The sequence below is a fragment of the Erinaceus europaeus genome, chromosome 8 (genome assembly GCF_950295315.1).
Source record: "Erinaceus europaeus chromosome 8, mEriEur2.1, whole genome shotgun sequence".
NCBI lineage: Eukaryota > Metazoa > Chordata > Mammalia > Eulipotyphla > Erinaceidae > Erinaceus > Erinaceus europaeus.
Genome location: NC_080169.1, coordinates 51481657 through 51499872, shown reverse-complemented (window position 1 = coordinate 51499872; position 18216 = coordinate 51481657). Strand labels below are relative to the sequence as shown.

The following is an 18216-nucleotide window of genomic DNA, read 5'->3' as shown; positions in this document are numbered from 1 at the left end:
GGTGCTGGTGAGGCTAGTCTCTGTCAGATTTTACAGAACCTGATTTCCTGGTTGTCTTAACTGGGGAAAATGCAAGAATAAGATACCTAGAACAACTGATACAAGAGAAGAGAAATTATTTAGCTATTTAAACACTGGATAAACTATTTAAACATTAGCTTTTCTTTGTATCTGAACTCCAGAAAACTTAAAAAATTACTCTTTAAAGAGATTGCTTTAAAATGCACTGAGTCTGATCTGGTCTAAACACCTCACTTGCTGCATAGTCTACTATTCTTGTAGAAATAAGACAGGAGTTGCTAGAAAGAAATTGAGAGGTTTAACTAATTCTTGGACCGTCACTAACTTAACTAACAATTTGGTGACTATCATGTGATATCTCTGCTTCACTACATTTATTTATTTATTTATTTATTTATTTATTTATTTATTTATTTATTTATTTATTTATTGTCTCCAGGGTTATTGCTGGAGCTCAGTGCCTTCACCACAAATCCACTGCTCCTGGTGGCCATTTTTTTCCCCTTTTGTTGCCCTTGTTGTTTTATCATTCTGGTTATTATTTTTGTTGTTACTGATGTCATCATTGTTGGATAGGACAGAGAGAAATGGAGAGAGGAGGGAAGACAGAGAGGGGGAGAGAAAGATAGACACCTGTAGACCTGCTTCACCACATGTGAGACAACTCCCTGCAGGTGGGGAGCCGGGGGCTTGAACCAGGATCCTTACACTGGTCCTTGTGCTTTGCAATATGTGCACTTAACCCGCTGTGCTACCACCCAACCCCCTACTTTTACTTTTATTTATTTATTTTATTTTTAGCCTTCAGAGTTATTGCTGGGGCTTGGTGCAGCACTACAACTCCACTGCTTCTGGTGGCCATTTTATCCCATTTTATTAGATAGGACAGAGAGAAGTTGAGAGAGGAGAGGGAAATAGGGATAGAGAAAGATAGACACCTGCAGACATGCTCTGCAGTTGGGGAAGCGATCCCCCTGCAGGTGGAGTAGCGTTGGGGGTGGGAGGCCTGTGCTTAAGTGTGTGCACCACTGCTTGGCCCACCCCCATTACTTTTATTCATAAAAAAACTAGACACACTTTTTTGGTGTTTGTAATTTATGTACAATTGTATTTATGAGATCTAACATTTACTTTTATCAAACATATATATTTTTTGCAGGCTACTACATTTTCTAGAACTCACAGTACAGAGTTTTGTGAAATATGGTGCCTATGAGAAGTTTCTTTTTGTACACAGAAGCCACAGTGCTACCCTGAAGCACAGACCCATCATTGGCATACACAGTGCTGATCCTGGGATGCTCAGATAAGACATTCTCGATGCGAAGTACCTGTCGGGAGAAAGTCATTTGTCACTATACTCTATGACTAAACAGATGTTCAATGATAAGTTTCTTGCCAAATGCTTTAATCTTTATTTTATTTTTAACTTTAAGAAGATCCCAACTAATAAACATCTTAGAAATCAGTAAGCTAAATCCACCTACTTTCAGTATTCGTTTATCTCCTAATGAAAGTACTAATGCTGCTAAAGTTATCTATTCAGTTAAGTGGACAAGTTACCGACATTAGCCAAAGTACTTAGCAGATACAGCTGTTAGCTCAGGCGCCTCCAAAATTCAGAGGCAAGAAGCAGTGGATATTTTTAATCTAATTCATGAGCAAACAGTGTTTTTAACTCTGTGGGAAGGGCATACTTATGTCTGCTCCTTTATCTTGGGGTGGGGCTTAGAAAATAGACAGAAATAAAGAGACACCCCATTAGCCAATCATCCCATCATGATAACCATAGACTGGTCCTCACCACAGCTGAAGCCTCCCTCTTATCAGGGAAGTTGTGAGGGAGCATAATTAGTACACACTTGAGAACTCAGTTTGACATATTATTCCCAAGAATTGTTATTGATCCTCAGGATTAGTATACTTTACTTTGCTAATCAGTAAATACATTAGCACTCAGATTTCCAAGAACTTGGATGAAGTTCACTCAAACATAACATGAAAAGAATGAATGAAAGCTAATTAGAAACTTATGAGTCTGTATTGCCATCTTTTATTAGAATAGTGTTTAACTGAGTTTTTTTTTTAATTTTTAGGAAGGTCTTACAATTTCATCTCAGATTTGTTCTACAAAAACATTCAAATGCGGATCTCATGGAGAAGACATTAGACTCAGCCAAAGTAAGGGGCACCAATGACTGAAAAAAAGAAATCTTATCTAAAATAAATAAATGACTAAAATTGAAAATAGAGACATGTAAGAGCTTCTAAGTAGTTTTCAAATCACACTGTGAATTGTATTTCCATTCCCTTAAAGCAAACACTGTTCTTGGGTCTTGGTTGAATTTATATCAATAAATTTAGGGGCACACAACTGAGGCAAGGGTAGCTTGCTAGTTTAAGGGCTTTAGACTCCGTAACTGTAAAATAGTAACTTAATTACTCATGTAGAGCTAAATGGCCATAGCATATCTCCAATCCATATGCAGGCTCTAAGCAGCACCAAAAGTTAGAAAAAGGGAGACTTGTATATGGAGCCATTTCTTTCTTTCTTTTTTTTTCTTTTTCTCTTTCTTTCACAACCCAACTCAATTTAAGCTGAAAAGCAAGTATAATCTTTAGAATGCTCTTATTTGTTGCTGGTATTGAACTGACATTTGGTGGCCTAAGAGGCTAACAGTTGTCTATATCTCCATCCTACCAAAATATCCTCTTTTTTATATAATTTGCCTGTTCTCACAGTCTCAGATTTGACCTGCTAATTTTCCCCAGCATATCTCAACCAATTGTTCTTTCAGCTTTGCCTGTGAACTCAAGAAGCATAGCCACTTACTTCTGACCCTGGAGGATTCTCAGGGTTGTAATTCAGCAGCTTCTTGGCATTAGGATGGCATCCTGCCAAAATATCTTCCGTGGCTGGGTCTATAGTTAAATTATCCACGAAGGTAGCTAACTGTATAACCTGCAGACAACCAGAAAGTAGGGAAGACATTATCTCCACGAAAAGAAAATAATGAAGACATTGTTTCAAAGTTCTTCCCTCCCCCTTCCTCCACCAACTCCTTCTGGCTTCTGAAACTGATATATATATATATATATATATATATATATATATATATATATATATATATATATATATATATATACTGGCTTTGCAGCTGAATTTTAGTGCAAATCACAATTTCACCAACATTCTCCAAAAAATCATCATGTCTCCTTCATTCAAGGAACACTTTCCTAGCTAGATCAAATGTAACAGCTAATGGAAAAAGTCATGTTAAGTGTTAAGTAAGCAGGGCAATATTACCTTCAGTGGAGTTAAATCCCAATTATCATGTTTTTTCATTACATGAATGTTCTGAGCCGTTACATCAGCTACATAGATATACCTTTGAAATAAATAGCATTTACATTAAAGCAAGTATTAATGAGGAAATACTAACTTATTATGGAGAAGATGTATAAATATTCACAATAGTTCAAAATAACACTGCAATATCTTTCTAAACCACAGTAAGATAAAACGTTATTTTTAATGTTCTAGAAATACTTCAAATAAGCTTTGAATGTGAGATATGTCTATAGAGTGATGAAATTGATGTTTTTAAATGACATACAAACTCAGCTTCATTACTTAGGGGTCATCTATACTTAAACTAAATGAAGCTAAATATATCTCTTATAAGACCAAAAGAGCCTATAATTTCATGAACTGGAGCTTGAAAGGACTATTAGGTCACTATAAATCTCAATCATTATCATTTTTATAAAGAGAAAAAATACTTAAGATTTGATTTCTACAGACGTCATTTCTACTCAACATTTTACATTTACATATTAATCTTCATAGAAATTTTATTTTTAAAAACACCTTCCATTAAAATCACTTTAAAAGGTACTTCTTATAACATTTCATTTTGAGTAAAATAATTTTTCTTGTGGAAAAGTCTGCTGTAGAGCTGGGAGTAGGGATCAGCCTGCCGACATCCATGTGCAGCAGAGAAGCAGTTATAGATGCCAGACCTTCGGGGCTGGGTGGTAGCGCAGTGGGTTAAGTGCACATGGTGCAAAGCACAAAGACCAGTGTGAAGATCCCGGTTTGAGCCCCCAGCTCCCCACCTGCAGGGGGGGTTGCATCACAAGCAGTTGCAACACAAGCAGACCTGAAGGTCTCCAGGTGTTTATCTCTCTTCCTCTCTGTCTTCCCTTCCTTTCTCCATTTCTTTCTGTCCTATCCAACAATGACAGCAGTAACAATAACATTTACAACAATAACAACAGTGATAGACAACAAGGGCAACAAAAGGGAAAGAAAAATAGCCTCCAGGAACAGTGAATTTGTAGTGCAGGCACTGAGCCTGAGCCCCAGCAATAACCCTGGAGGTGAAAAAAAAAAAAAGAAGAAGAAGCCAGACCTTTTGCTTTTGCACCTCATAAAGAATTTTGGTCCATATTCCCAGAGAGGAATAAAGAATATGGAAGCTCCAATGGAGTGAATGGGGCATGAAAATCTAGGGGTGGAAATTGTATGGAATTATATCCCTATTACCTTATAGTCCTGTTAATCATTATTAAATAACTAATAAAAATGAAATGAATAAATAAAGATAGGGCTGGCAAAATTAAAACTTGTCTACTTAGTGTATATATATGTAAATTTGAAGCATAACATTACAATACACAATCTAAATTGCACCCCTCTGTCTTTCATAAGAACTTTTGGATAACTGAACATAGTATAACTATCAAAAACCTTATAGTCTCACAAGGAACAGAGTTATTGCCCATATATCCTTCATTTTAACATATTGCGTAATGTCATTTCTAGAATCACATAAAAATTTAGAACAAAGACCTTATACCCTTGAGTCTAAATTCTTCATTTGGTTGATGCAAGTATGAAAACAAGAGGACATGTGGTTTGAATAAGATCATACAGTAACTGTAAAACCTAGTCACATATGATCCCTCTTGCTTAGGCCTAAGAAAGTAGCATCTCTCATTGTAAGGTGTATACTATATGTCAGCAGCAGAGAGTAGAAAGATTATGAAACAACTTACTTCTTGTCTGGTGAGATTGTAATTCCATTAGCAGAACTAAATCCTTTAGCTACTACTTTGACTTCTTTTGGACTATAGAATAGAACATATGTCCACTGAAAATCCAGGATCATCTCTATTAGTCTTAAGAAGAATTTGCTGAAATAGTGGTCTCTGGTGGCATAAAACTGTTCTGGTCCAACAACCACAATGTCATTCACACTAGAATAGTAAAAGAGATACACATGGAATCTTTAAATATATTAATGTTGTAATAATCAAAATATCTAAATCTCAGATATCAATATGCTCACCATTTGAATAAGTGGACCTGAACTAGTATGGATTAAAAAAAATTCAGAGGAGGCCAGGTGGTGGTGCACCTGGCTGAGTGCACATATTACAATGCGTGTGGACCCAGGTTTAAGTCCCTGATTCCCACCTGCAGGGGGAAAGCTTTGGAGTAGTGAAGCAGGTCTGCAAGTGTCTCTCTGTCTTTCTCCCTCTCTCTCCCCCTTCCTTCTCAATTTCTGATGGTCTATCCAATACATAAAGATAATAAAACTATTTTAAAATCTTTTAAAAATTTTCACAGAAAGTGTATGATTTATCATGGTGTTGGATTTTTCTCTCATTCATTTGCTATTTTCTATAAGTAAGTCAGATAAATAAGTCATGTAAATAAAATCAATACAGAAATAAATTTTGAAATTTAAATCTGTGCCTTGTTAATAATCATTAACGATAGTGGTTATAATTCAGTTCATCAGTCATTCTGATACTTCTTCTAAATTTAGGCTTGCCCAAGCCCTTAATCTTAGATACAGTCATGTGAATTGCTATGTCCAATAAAAGGAAGTGGTGAGACATTCCAAGAACCAGTGCATGATTAACATTTTTTTCTCATAAAATAAGTGGCAGCTTAATTGATGATAGAGTATAGTCCTCCTAGGATTCTACATAAGCACACTATGAATCTGAATCCCTAAATCACCTACCTTGGAAACACAGCACAAGTGAAAAAAAGACAACAAAATTTTGTGGATTTGAGCAACTAATGACACTAGGTGTTTTCTGTTATTGTAGCATAATCAAGTCAATTTTGACTTTTTTCCTCCTCAGAGTAGGTTGGGTTTATGAGTATTACTTTTAATTTATGTCTTTGCTTACTATTAATATTTTTCAATGAAGCAAATCTTATTCTTACATCCAGTAAAAAAAATCAGTAGTCATTTATATTTTAAAGAGAAAATGATAGATGATGACTTGGAAAATGTTAAAACATTTCAGATTAAATTTAGGGAAAAAAAATTGAGTGAATTGGGAAATGCTTTGAGGTTTTGCTATATAATGGCTTTTCTGAGGTCAGCAGGATACTTATTTTTGGTGGTTTCAACTGAAGTTATTGAAATCTCCAAAATGTCTGACAAAAATTGTTTTCATAGCACCCTAGACCACCCCATGAACTAACTGGTGTGCAGTAAAACCTTAGGATACTTCTCAACGTCTTCTTTAGCTTCTCAGTCTCACCTTTCCTGTTCAGACTGTTATTTAAACCAGTTTCTCATGAGATCTTACAGACTTTCCACAGTGCAGCGATGCTTTACCTTATGTTTGTTTTTAAAAGTCTGCTGCTCCCACTTTCGGACCCCTGTGTTGAGGTCAAAGCACAGTTTATTACCCAACCTGATTGACATATATACAATCAGGAATGTGCAGGTATTTATACCCCTTAAAACAAACTTTCAGTTAATGGGAGCTGAGCCTGATTAATAATGTTCAATCAGACTGTTCCAAAAATGAGAGTTAGGTTGTTTACTAGACCACAATTCTTGTATGTCAAGCCATCAGTTGTTAGTAATAGTGACTTGATAATGCATCTGCGATACAGCCTTGTCTCCACATGAGTTTCTCAGTGCTTATGTTCTAGGAGAAAAAGTTCTTTTACTTCTTAAAGTTCCTGTTAGCCACAGATAGGTATTCCTAGGCTTAAAGATGCATTGCTCTAATCTTATCTTCACTTGCCATTCTTTATTTGTATATGTCTTATAAGAACATCTGTCACATTGCATCAAAGACCCACCCTTCTCCAACATGACCTCATTTTAGCTAATTGCATCTGCAATAATCTTATTTGTAAATAAAGTCACATTGTCTGATGCTGGGAGTTAATATTTTAACACATCTATTTCTGGTGGGAGGATCACAGTTTAGTCCCTATTACTGTCCTCTGTCTAGATGTAGGAAATGGTCTTTCATTTTCCCATTTTGGGGTTATTCTTTCTAATCAAGACTATGATTATAGAAGAACTCTTCCAATGAAGTCATGCTATTTTTTTTCCCTTGCCTCCAGTGTTAGTGCTGGGGCTCAGTGCCTGCACTACAATTCCTTTGTTCCTGGAGGCCATCTTTCCTCCTCCATTGTCATTGTTCTTGTAGCTGTTATAGTTGTTGTATTGTTTTATAGGACAGAGAGAAATTGAAAGAGGAGGGCAAGACAGAGAGGGGAAGCAAAATACACCTGCAGACCTGCTGTACTGCTTGCGAAGCGACATTCTCCTCCTCCCCTATATGGGGAGCTGGAGCTCGAACCAAGATCCTTGCACCTGTCCCTGCACTTCGCATTATGTGCATTTATTCCAGTGCTCTACCACCCAGGCCCCAAAGTCATGCTATAATTTAATTAATCTTCTTCATTAAGAGATAGATAGGCTGATAAGGTCAATGAGAAAAATCCTTATTTTATTGATGAAACTAAAGCATAAATGAAGTAAATTTCTTGTAGATTCTTAGTCACACCATGACAGCTTTGGTTCCTACTATGGTTTAGACTCTGGATAATAAATCACAGGAAGAATTCAGTAATTTTCAGTTCCTTTACTTCCTTTGACTCAGCTTTTGCTGCCTCCCGAATTTAATGAAGAGAAAATCATACATAATGCTGAGAAAGAAAACAGAGGTGAGTAGATGAACTTCCTTCCTTTCCTTTTCCTATTCTAATTCATGTAAAATTCACTTCCACTATGTTGGAACCTGTCTTACTCTTGAATTAAATTTATAAAATAGAAAAATAAAAATCTTCATGGCCCATTACAGCATTGAAACAGGTAATGCACCCATTAAAACTTACTATTCTTTTTTTCTCACTATAGTAGAAAGATGTCCATAACTGCCAAAACAGAGCCCAGTTTTGAATTCAGATGGATATAGATTTACACTCTAATTCTGCCCCTTAAAAATTATGTAACTTTTCTAGGTCTCAGTTTATTCAGTCCTATTACTGTTGTGAGAATTAAATTAAATATTTGGACATAGTGCCTAGCACTTAGTGCATAATAAATGTGCTTTATTATTTTTTTTACATGTTCATAGTCTTTTTTTTTTCTTTTTAAACTTCTACTTTAAAGCTTTCGCTAAACAAAGAAATGGCCCAGTTGTAGGTTGGCTATAATACTCAGTAGGTGTGGTTCTTTGAATACAACCTACCATGACAACTAGAAATTGGTGTAGGTGTTGAAAGAAAGCCCAATAGTAGGTATTGAGTTGTTGTGGTATGGAGGCTGGAATTAGAGCTGAAAATCAAGTAGAGCACCTTTATAGAATTAAAGTGCTTTCATAAAGTTGGCACATATAAGGATATTCAATACTGAATACAGCGATTTATGATGAGGTGCTAAGCATTGTCACCATGGGAACATTTAGAGAGCCTTAGAAAATTTGCTACACAACAGAAGTTTAAGCAAGCGTGTTGAACCAAAGCAAACAAAAGACACAGCAGAGGTGCAAAGTAAATAGAATGCAAAATACTTTAATCCCATACCTTTCCAGAAGTTCATGGGTTATAGTTTTCAAGTGTATGAGAGAACGTTGTTTTTCTTCAAATTTAAATATCTCCACGGTGGACTTCATGTGGGGATGATTCACAACATAAAGATACACAGCATGGTCTGAGATGGGAATAAAAGCATAATCACTAAGCAGTTTACTTTTACTGCATCAATTATTAGACTTCACAGAGAATTTAGTCACTTGTAAAGGATTTTATCATATATAGCATTTGATCCCCACAGATCACTTTATAGGTGAGTCGGAAATATGCCAGAATCCCCAGTTTCTGAGCCTCAGTTTCCAGGAGGAAACTGAGGCTCATAACATATATGAAGTATCAAAAATATCAACATCACCAACTGGCAGAGCCAAGCACGGATGTTTCTGAAATGGTCTCTGCAGTCTCATTTGCATATCCTCCAAACAGGTAGATAACAGACATACAATGATGCATGAACATGAATGGGATGTCCTACCCTGGCCCTTCAACAAGAAAGTTGAGACAAAGATAAGGTTTTGCCAAGATTTTTTTATATGTGGGAAGAATTCTCAATCTTGCAACACAAGATTAAGAAACAGAAGTGCTCTGCAAATTGACTGAATTAATTAATCTGACCTGCTTTTCTTATAAGGCTCATTCATTGAACCCATATTCATAGGTCATCTACTCTGTAGCAGATATGCTTTTAGACTCTGGGAACTTAAAAATGAATTAAATATATCATACATATGTTTTATGGTCATTATGTTGTAGAGAACTATACAGGGAGGAGAGAAAGAAAATGAGTAAATATTAAACAAACAAACAAACAAACAAACAAAAAGAGTGGAGAGGGCCTTTTTTGTAAAACAGCATCAACTTCAGCAAAAGTTAAACCTGGATCTTAGGATGAGAATGTTCTTCTTATAGAGAAATAGCAGAAGAGGAAAAAAGATTGGCGCCTTTTAACATTTAATAGAAAACAATTATCATACCAATAAGTGTTAAATGAAGATATTCATTGTGAAGAAATAACAAGTATGTTGAGAATAATGAGCTTCATTTCTAAAACAAAATGGCAGAAATCTTTTCCTAAGAAGGTGAATGGAGCTGAGAACTTAATGATAAGCACAACACCATAAATCAGACATGATGGTAAGATGTTCCAGGCAGAATGAACTACAAATATAAAGACCCTTAGTTAGTTATCATTTTGTAGAACTAACAGAAATCCACTGTGGCAGATTAAAAGATTCAGAGAGAAAGTGATGTCCAGGGAGACTGAGAGGAGCACTTAGATGCCAGAAGGTGTAAAGGTGGTGCTTAGGAGACTAGAACATTCTAGGGGTTTAGGGCCTTGTCTTCACTGTAATGCAAATAAAAATGAAGAATTTCACAATGGGAACAACATCATGAAGTCTGCATAAAAATAGATTTATGCTTATTATAATGGATTATGCTGGTTTAAGGGGGGAAAGGGCAGTCAGGGACCACTGCAAAATTTAAGGAAGATAGGACAAGCATTATACTGAAATGATGGCAGTGAAGATGGAGAGAGGTAGATAACGTTGAGAGATATTTGAGGTATAAGTATTTAATATTGACTGAGTGGAGTGGAGAAAGAGAATGTGTCATGGTTGAACCTAGGTTTTTATTTAGAGAAGTTAATTATATATGAAGAGAATGTGTCATGGTTGAATCTAGGTTTTTATTTAGAGAAGTTAATTATATATGAAAATGCTTTGCAAACGCTAAAGGTATACAAATGGTTTGGAAGGACTTGTTAAATGAACCACACATATGAGCCTTCAGGGGAATATCTAATTGGCTTAATAAAATAGCATTCAAGCATTTAAAAAGTGTTAATTTATTTTAACATTAACAGATCTGTGTTGATACAAACTAAAGGAGTGGAACTAGGATCTGCTGGATAAGCGGGTAGAAATAACTATTAAACATTATTTTTATTCATTAAAATCACTTTAGAAAACTTATATTTAACAATACATTGCAACTCCAGCAGGTATTTAAAAGAATTAAGCAACTGTTTATTAAAGCATTCTGTGTTTCAATATTCCCATTCAGCACTCCCTTCATGTAATTTCTCTTAGTGGTGTTCTTTATTTCTTATATACTTCATGACCCACAAATACTTTAAAATAATATATTGTAGAATTATGAATAAACAAGCAAAAATAAAATTGGAAATTATTGTCTCAAAGCACTTACAGTGAATGACTTATACTTAGTTTATTAGAACAGCTTTTTTGAGATATAATTCACATACCATTAAATTTACACTTTTTAAACTGTACAGATTAGTGGTTCTCAGTCACAGAGCTGAGCCACCACAGCACTTATTAGTCCAGAGAATTTTTTCACCCCTAAAGAGAACCCCACACACGTTAGTAGTCACTTCCTGTTCTTTACTTTCTCAGCCCTTGGTTAACCACTAATGTATTTTTTCTTACGAATTTGCCTCTTATGGACACAATGGAATCATATAATGTGTGTTTCAGTGATTAAATGTTTTCACAAAACATATAAAGTCCATATAAAGTCTAAAGTTGTACCTTTGATCAGCACTTCATTACTGCGTATTACCAAATAATGTTCCATTGTCTTATTATTTTCTTTTCTCCTACCAGGGTCATTTGCCAGGGCTTGACTCCTGCATTACTATTTCTCTGCTCCCATTGGGCATACTTTTTCCCCCTTCATTTTCCTCTTGATAAAGGGTGAGACAATATAAATAGGAAGGGGAGAGAGTCACCTGCAACAACCACTTAACCATTTGTAAAGCTTCCCCCTGAAGATGGGGATAGGAGCTTGAATCTAGGACCGTATGCATTTTAATCTGTGCAGTCTACTGGGCATTCCACCATCTGATATAACAGTTTATTATATATATACCACTATCTGTTTATGCATTCAGCAATTAATGAAAAGTTATATGATTTCTACCTTGTAAGTGTAAGGAGTAAGGTTGCTATGAACAAATTTTGGTGTGGGCCTGTTTTCAGTTCTCTTTGGAATATACGAAAAAGTTTAATTTTTGGATCAGATGGTAACTACACTCAGTGTTTGGAGGGACTACCAAACTGCTTTCCAGTCCTTTTAGAAAAGTATGGAAGTTCTGATTTCCTTATATCCTTCAGCTAGTTAGTTACTGTATGTCCTTTATGGAAAAAAAATTTATTTACTGTGAAAGAAAGAGAATGAGAGGAGGAAAAGAAAGAGTTTTGTTCAACTCTAGATGGTTGCAAGTATTGAATTTGTGGTTTCTGGACCCTCAAATTGCAAGCTACTGAGATATCTCCCCATCCCTGCTGTCATTTTTTTATTATGGTCACTCTATGGGTGTGAAGTGTTATGTTACTATGGTTTTGATTTTGTATTTTTCTAATGGCCAGTGATGTTGACTCTAATTTCATGCATTTATTAGCCATTTGTTTATCTCTACATGGAGATGCCTCTAAGATCCAGAGGGTTATTCTACCTTTACATTGATGAGATGTAGGAATTATTTATATTTTGGTGTACTGTACCAAAGTAAAAGACTCTGGCGTGTGTGTGTACGTGGGGGGAGAGTACAGGATGACAGAGGACCTAGTGGGGTTGTTATGTGGAAAACTGATAAACTGTTATGTGGAAAACTGATAAATGTTATGCATGAGCAAACTACTGTATTTACTGTTGACTGTAAAACATTATTCCCCCAATAAAGAAATTTTAAAAAAGAAATAGGCATAACTTATATGGAAATTTTTTACTTTCCCTTACCTCTCACCCCCAAAATAGACTTATGAACAATATCAAATAACACATGAAGACCAAAATAAAATTTACATTTAGTAAAAAGAAGAATGATATGATATGGTATGATGTAATATGATATGATACAGTCAATATACGTAGTTCTAGGAGGAAGGGGGGTCCCTCTCACTGTTCCCCACATAAGCTGCCTCTAAATTGAATCCTGTAAAAACCGGTGTGATTTTTCCCTTTTTTCTTTTTGGCACAGAAGTCAAAAGTCTCCTTGGATTGTTCTACATACAGGGGGAAAAAAAGAAAGTACTTTTGAGGTCCTTCTTGAAAAATAAGTGGTGCACTGGGCAGTGATGTGCCCTGTTGAGCTCACAGCTTACCATTCACAAGAACCCAGTCCCCACCTGTAGCAGGGAAGCTTTACAAATAGTGAAACAGTTCTGTAAGTCTCTTTCTCTCCTCCTTCCCTGTCAATTTCTCTCTGTCCTATCAAAGAAAAGAGCAAAATAAAAGCACTAAAAATAGTTAAAAAAAAAAAAAGAATTTGAGTTCTTGTGGTAGGATTTGTGCGAAGTTGTACCCCTATTATCCTATGGTTTTGTCAATGTTTCCTTTTTATAAATAAAAAATTAAAAAAATAAATTGGGCATAAAATCACCAAATCTTTGAGGAAAAAATTTAGTAACTATAGTTGTTTATATTTAACCTAACTAACCTCTAAGGGCATGTTTGTTTTTAAGTGATAAAGGAGAGAAATTAGAAAAAGAGAAATTAGCCACCAAATTGAAAATGCTACCATGACGCCAACCTGACTTCCTCTGGCAGACGACCTCACCAATGTGTCCTCAAACCCCAGAGCCCTACCCCACTAGGGAAATATTGAAACAATCTGAAGTTAGGGATTCACCTGTCAACACCATGTCCAGCAGAGAAGCAATTACAGAAGCCAGACCTCCCACCTTCTGCTCCCCATAAAGAATTTTGGTCCTATAACAAGGGCAACGGAGGCGGGGGTGGGGGGTATGGCCTCCAGGAGCAGTGGATTCATGGTGCAGGCACTGAGCCTCAGTGATAACCCTGGAGGCAAACAACAACAACAATAATAATAATTTTGGTCCATACACCCAGAGGGAGAAAGAATATGGAAGGGAGGGGATATGGAACTCTGGTGGTGGGGATTGGATGGATTGTACCCCTCTTTTCCCGCAATCTTAAATCTTATTAAATCACTAATAAATAAAGGAAAAATAGGAAAGAAAAAAAGATTTATATATTCTAGATAAAAGTCTCTTATCAGATATATGATTTTCAGATACTTCTCATTCTATATTGTTTTTCTACTTTCTTAATGGTGTCTTTTGAATTCTCAAATTTTGATGAAGTCTAATTTATTTTCTTTTTGTGTTATATTCTTTTTTAAAGTATTTATTTATTCCCTTTTTGTTGCCCTTGTTTTATTGTTGTAGTTATTATTGTCGTCTGTCTTCGTTTTTGGATAGGACAGAAAGAATGGAGAGAGGAGGGGAAGACAGAGAGGGGGAAAGATAGACACCTGTAGACCTGCTTCACCACCTGTGAAGCGACTTCCTGCAGGTGGGGAGCCCGGGGCTCGAACCTGGAACCTTATGCCCTGCCCGGCTCCCTTGTATTATATTCTCTTTTGTTTGTCAAAACCAGTTTGAACTTGATTTATTTTTATATTTCAGGAAGATGAAATATCACTTTTCATTAAGAGTAATGTTATTGGTTATTTTTCTTTTTTTAATATTTATTTAATTTATTTATTCCCTTTTATTGCCCTTGTTGTTTTTTTATTGTTGTAGTGGCAAACGCTAGAAGAAGAATTGTTGTAGTTATTATTGTTGTTGTTGTTGGATAAGACAGAGAGAAACGGAGAGAGGAGGGGAGAAAGATAGACACCTGCAGACCTACTTCACCGCCTGTGAAGCGACTCCCCTGCAGGTGGGGAGCCGGGGTTCGAACCCGGATCCTTATGCCGGTCCTTGTGCTTTGCGCCACCTGCACTTAACCCGCTGTGCTACAGCCCGACTCCCTGGTTATTTTTCATTTAGCCTGAAGTTTACAGTCCATTATCTTCATTTTTTACTGTAGAACTATAGGTCCACAGTACAGCTCTGGCAGTTATGAGGTACTGATGGTATGTGGGAAGTTCTGAGATTTTACTTTTCACCCAGTCTTTCTTCTCCACAATTGAAATGCAGTATTAGCCAGTCAGCTCCATAATCTATAAAACTCCAAGTGCAATCAATTTCTCAAATGCTTGCATGTTTCTTAAGCACACAGATAAATGAAAGTTGGCACATAGTTCTGTCATCCTGTTCCATTTCTTATCTATTTTCTTAAATTTCTTTATTGGGGAATTAATGCTTTACATTTGACAGTAAATACAATAGTTTTTACATGCATAACATTTCCCAGTTTTCCATATAACAATAAAATCCCCACTAGGTCCTCTGTCATCCTTCTTGGACGTTTATTCTTTCCCCTCCCCAACCTGTGTTCTATTCTTAAGTGCCACAATTACTCTTAGAGGTTCTGGAGACTATAATTAAATTTTTGAGACCAATATTTGAGCTAGTTGTGATAATTAAATTAAAGTAAGAGGAATTATGAGTAAGAGGAGGAGTAAAAGTCTCTTTTCTTTAATGTGATATTTAAAAATGCTTCAATACACATTTATTACCTTAAAATACATACCATTATGTTTAGATAACATCTTCTACCTCTCATATACATACTGAGTCACTGAAATGAAGAGTATACATTTATTTCTTATCCCTTCTTTCTTAAATATTTAGGTTTTACCTTTGTCAATGAAAGTACTAATCCCATGTGGATTAAATGAGGCTTTGTCAAAACCATCACTGATGTCTAGTGCCTGGGCCTGTGGGTTTTTCTCATTCATGTCCATCAAGAAGATATATCCTGGTTCATCTGGTACAGATTTTGGCAAGCCTGGATATTTTAATCCCTTAGAAAATAGAAAATAGTCAAGAATATACACACATGAATACATCATAGAACAGTGTATTTATAAGGAAATCTCAAATCTTAACAATAGTGTTCAGTACTCTGGGATTTTTCACTGTCAACTATTACCACTATCTGGTCTGAGTAATTTCTGGTGTCACTTTAGTCTTTGAGAATGGGGATGGGAACTTGGAAATGATGCATATTTAGTTTTTAATATAAAAATAAAGTATTAAATCAAAACGTATGATGCAAGCAACTGGGTTACGTTACTTTGTCTGAATTCTTTGACGGCCTGTGCCTCAGGCTCATCACTTATAAACTGAGGATGTTAAGATGTTTGATTGCTAAGATTCTTTCCAGTCATGATAACTTGTAACTAACTTTCCTAAAAACAGAGAAAAGTGCCATGTGTTTCACAGGATGGTTAACATCCTTATACTATCTAATGATAAATTGTAGAGTTAACCAAGAATTAGCACTGTGCAAAAAAGTTCCATAGAGTTAACTATTTCTGATCCATTTTGTTCCAATAGCTATGTCTGAAAACTTGGACATCAATTATTTTCTCCAAACCTTTAAAAAATTTAATTCACTAACTTGAATAGTGGCTTCTTGTACTGGATCAATTTTTATTTTGCCAACCATTATCATTATCCTGAATGTACTAGGCTTTTGTTGTACCCAGATTTTTGCACAGAACTTTGGGGTTGATTTATTCTACATAAATTACAAAGCTCCACCTATATTCTCTCTCTCCATTTCCCTACCTCATCACTGATATTTATTATTATCAAAAATCTTGTACATTTCATTTTTTCCCATTTATACTCAATTCTTCCTACTCTACCTCCCTTCTCTCCTCTCTTTTTTAAAAGTATTTTTGTTTATCATTAATAGAGACGGACAAATTAAGAGAGGAGGATAAAATACACAGGGAGAGAGACAGAGACACACCCATTGAGCCTGGGTCACTGCACACTGTAATGCGAGCACTTAACCAGGTATGCCACAGCCTGGCTTCCTCCCCTCCTTTTCCCTCCCCTCCCCTCTCCTTCCCTTTTCTTCCCTTCCTTTCTCCCCTTCCTTGCCCTCCCCTCCCCTCCTCTTCTCTTTTCATTTCTTCTCTCTCTCTCTCTTTCTCCTTTTTATAAATACCACACAATGTAGTCCAAGAGGTGGTAGATAAATGCTGGATTCTCAAGCATAAAGTCCTGAATTGGGTCTCCAGCAACACGTGTACCAGACTGATATCTGGTTCTCTCTGTATATATATATCTATGTATCGATATATCTATCTATGTATCTATCTATCATCTGTCTATCTATATCTTCTCCTATCCTCCTCATAAATAAATAAAATATTTAATAAACAAATACCACACAAATACACTTGCATTATTCTTAGTCCTCCCCCTAGCCCCACTTCATTCTGGGGAAATCAATCTTAAGCTTTGAACAACAAGTTTTATCATTGTGATTCTTTGGTTTTATTTTATATTATTTATTTATTTATTTGATAGAGAGAAAGAGAAATTGAGGGGAGAGGTAGAGAGGGAGAAAAATGAGAGACACCTGCAGCATTGCTTCACTGTTTGTCAAGCTTCCATTGGACCCTGTGTGCTCAGCCAGGTGCACCACCACCTGACCACTTCTTCAGGTTTGTTAATGGTTCTTCTTAAGTATCTTTTCAAAGGATGGCATTTTTTTCTCTGTTCTTAAGTTAGCTCTACTCCTACTTCAATTTATTTGATATTTTTCTCCTGTTATTGTCTTTGCAAATTATATCACTTCTAGAAATTATAATATAATAAATATAATAATTATATAATAGGTAAATTGAGTGGAGTATTGCACTTTAACTTGGCTGAAAGAAATAACCATGTCAGAACTAGGAGATGGTGCACCTAGTAGAGAAAAGAAAGAAAAGAAAATGAGAGAGAAAAGGAAAAGGAAAGTAAGAAAAAAAGAAAAGAAGAAAAGAGAAAGGAGTGGAACCCCAGCAATAACCCTAGTGGCAAAAAAAAAAAAAAATAGAAAGAAAAGAAGGAAGATGGAAAATGAAATACTTCATGGCCATCTACATTCTAGTTAAGACAATTGGTAGATATTTGTGCAAACTGATTGCCAGCAATTCTTTTGATACTAATATTCACTGAAAATGGTAAGAGTCACCCGGAGGTATAGGCATCTTATTTTCATCAGCAGACTCTGACTACAGGGATGTGTGTTGAAATCTTACACTACCCTCTATCACCAGCCTATGTACTTGCAGATTGTTAGTCAGTTGTGTATGTCAGATATTTTTCTAGGTGTTGTGCAGGGAATGCACACTCCAAAGTCCTGGCTTCAAAGAGGAATAGTGTGGCAGACAGGAGTCTGACACAAGAATAGTGTGGCAGGGGGAGTCGGGCTGTAGCGCAGTGGGTTAAGCGCAGGTGGCGCAAAGCACAAGGACCGGCATAAGGATCCCGGTTTGAACCCCGGCTCCCCACCTGCAGGGGAGTCCCTTCACAGACGGTGAAGCAGGTCTGCAGGTGTCTATCTTTCTCTCCTCCTCTCTGTCTTCCCCTTCTCTCTCCATTTCT

General features: G+C 36.1%; 1 protein-coding gene across 2 annotated transcripts in view; it reads right to left on the bottom strand.

The window, feature by feature from the left end:
- Positions 1–1086: 1086 nt before the first annotated feature.
- Positions 1087–18216, bottom strand: part of PON3 (paraoxonase 3) — a 51824-nt gene continuing 34694 nt past the window's right edge. Inside the window, exons 4-9 of one of the 2 annotated variants that reach the window (XM_016194859.2) lie at positions 15464–15629; positions 8882–9008; positions 5083–5283; positions 3329–3410; positions 2855–2983; positions 1087–1352 (exon numbers count right to left, since the gene is read on the bottom strand). In XM_016194859.2, coding sequence (XP_016050345.2) covers positions 1194–1352; positions 2855–2983; positions 3329–3410; positions 5083–5283; positions 8882–9008; positions 15464–15629 — 864 coding nt within the window. In that variant the 3' untranslated portion in view covers positions 1087–1193. The remainder of the gene's footprint in view (positions 1353–2854; positions 2984–3328; positions 3411–5082; positions 5284–8881; positions 9009–15463; positions 15630–18216) is intronic. The other variant, XM_007538255.3, reaches the window with a different exon arrangement.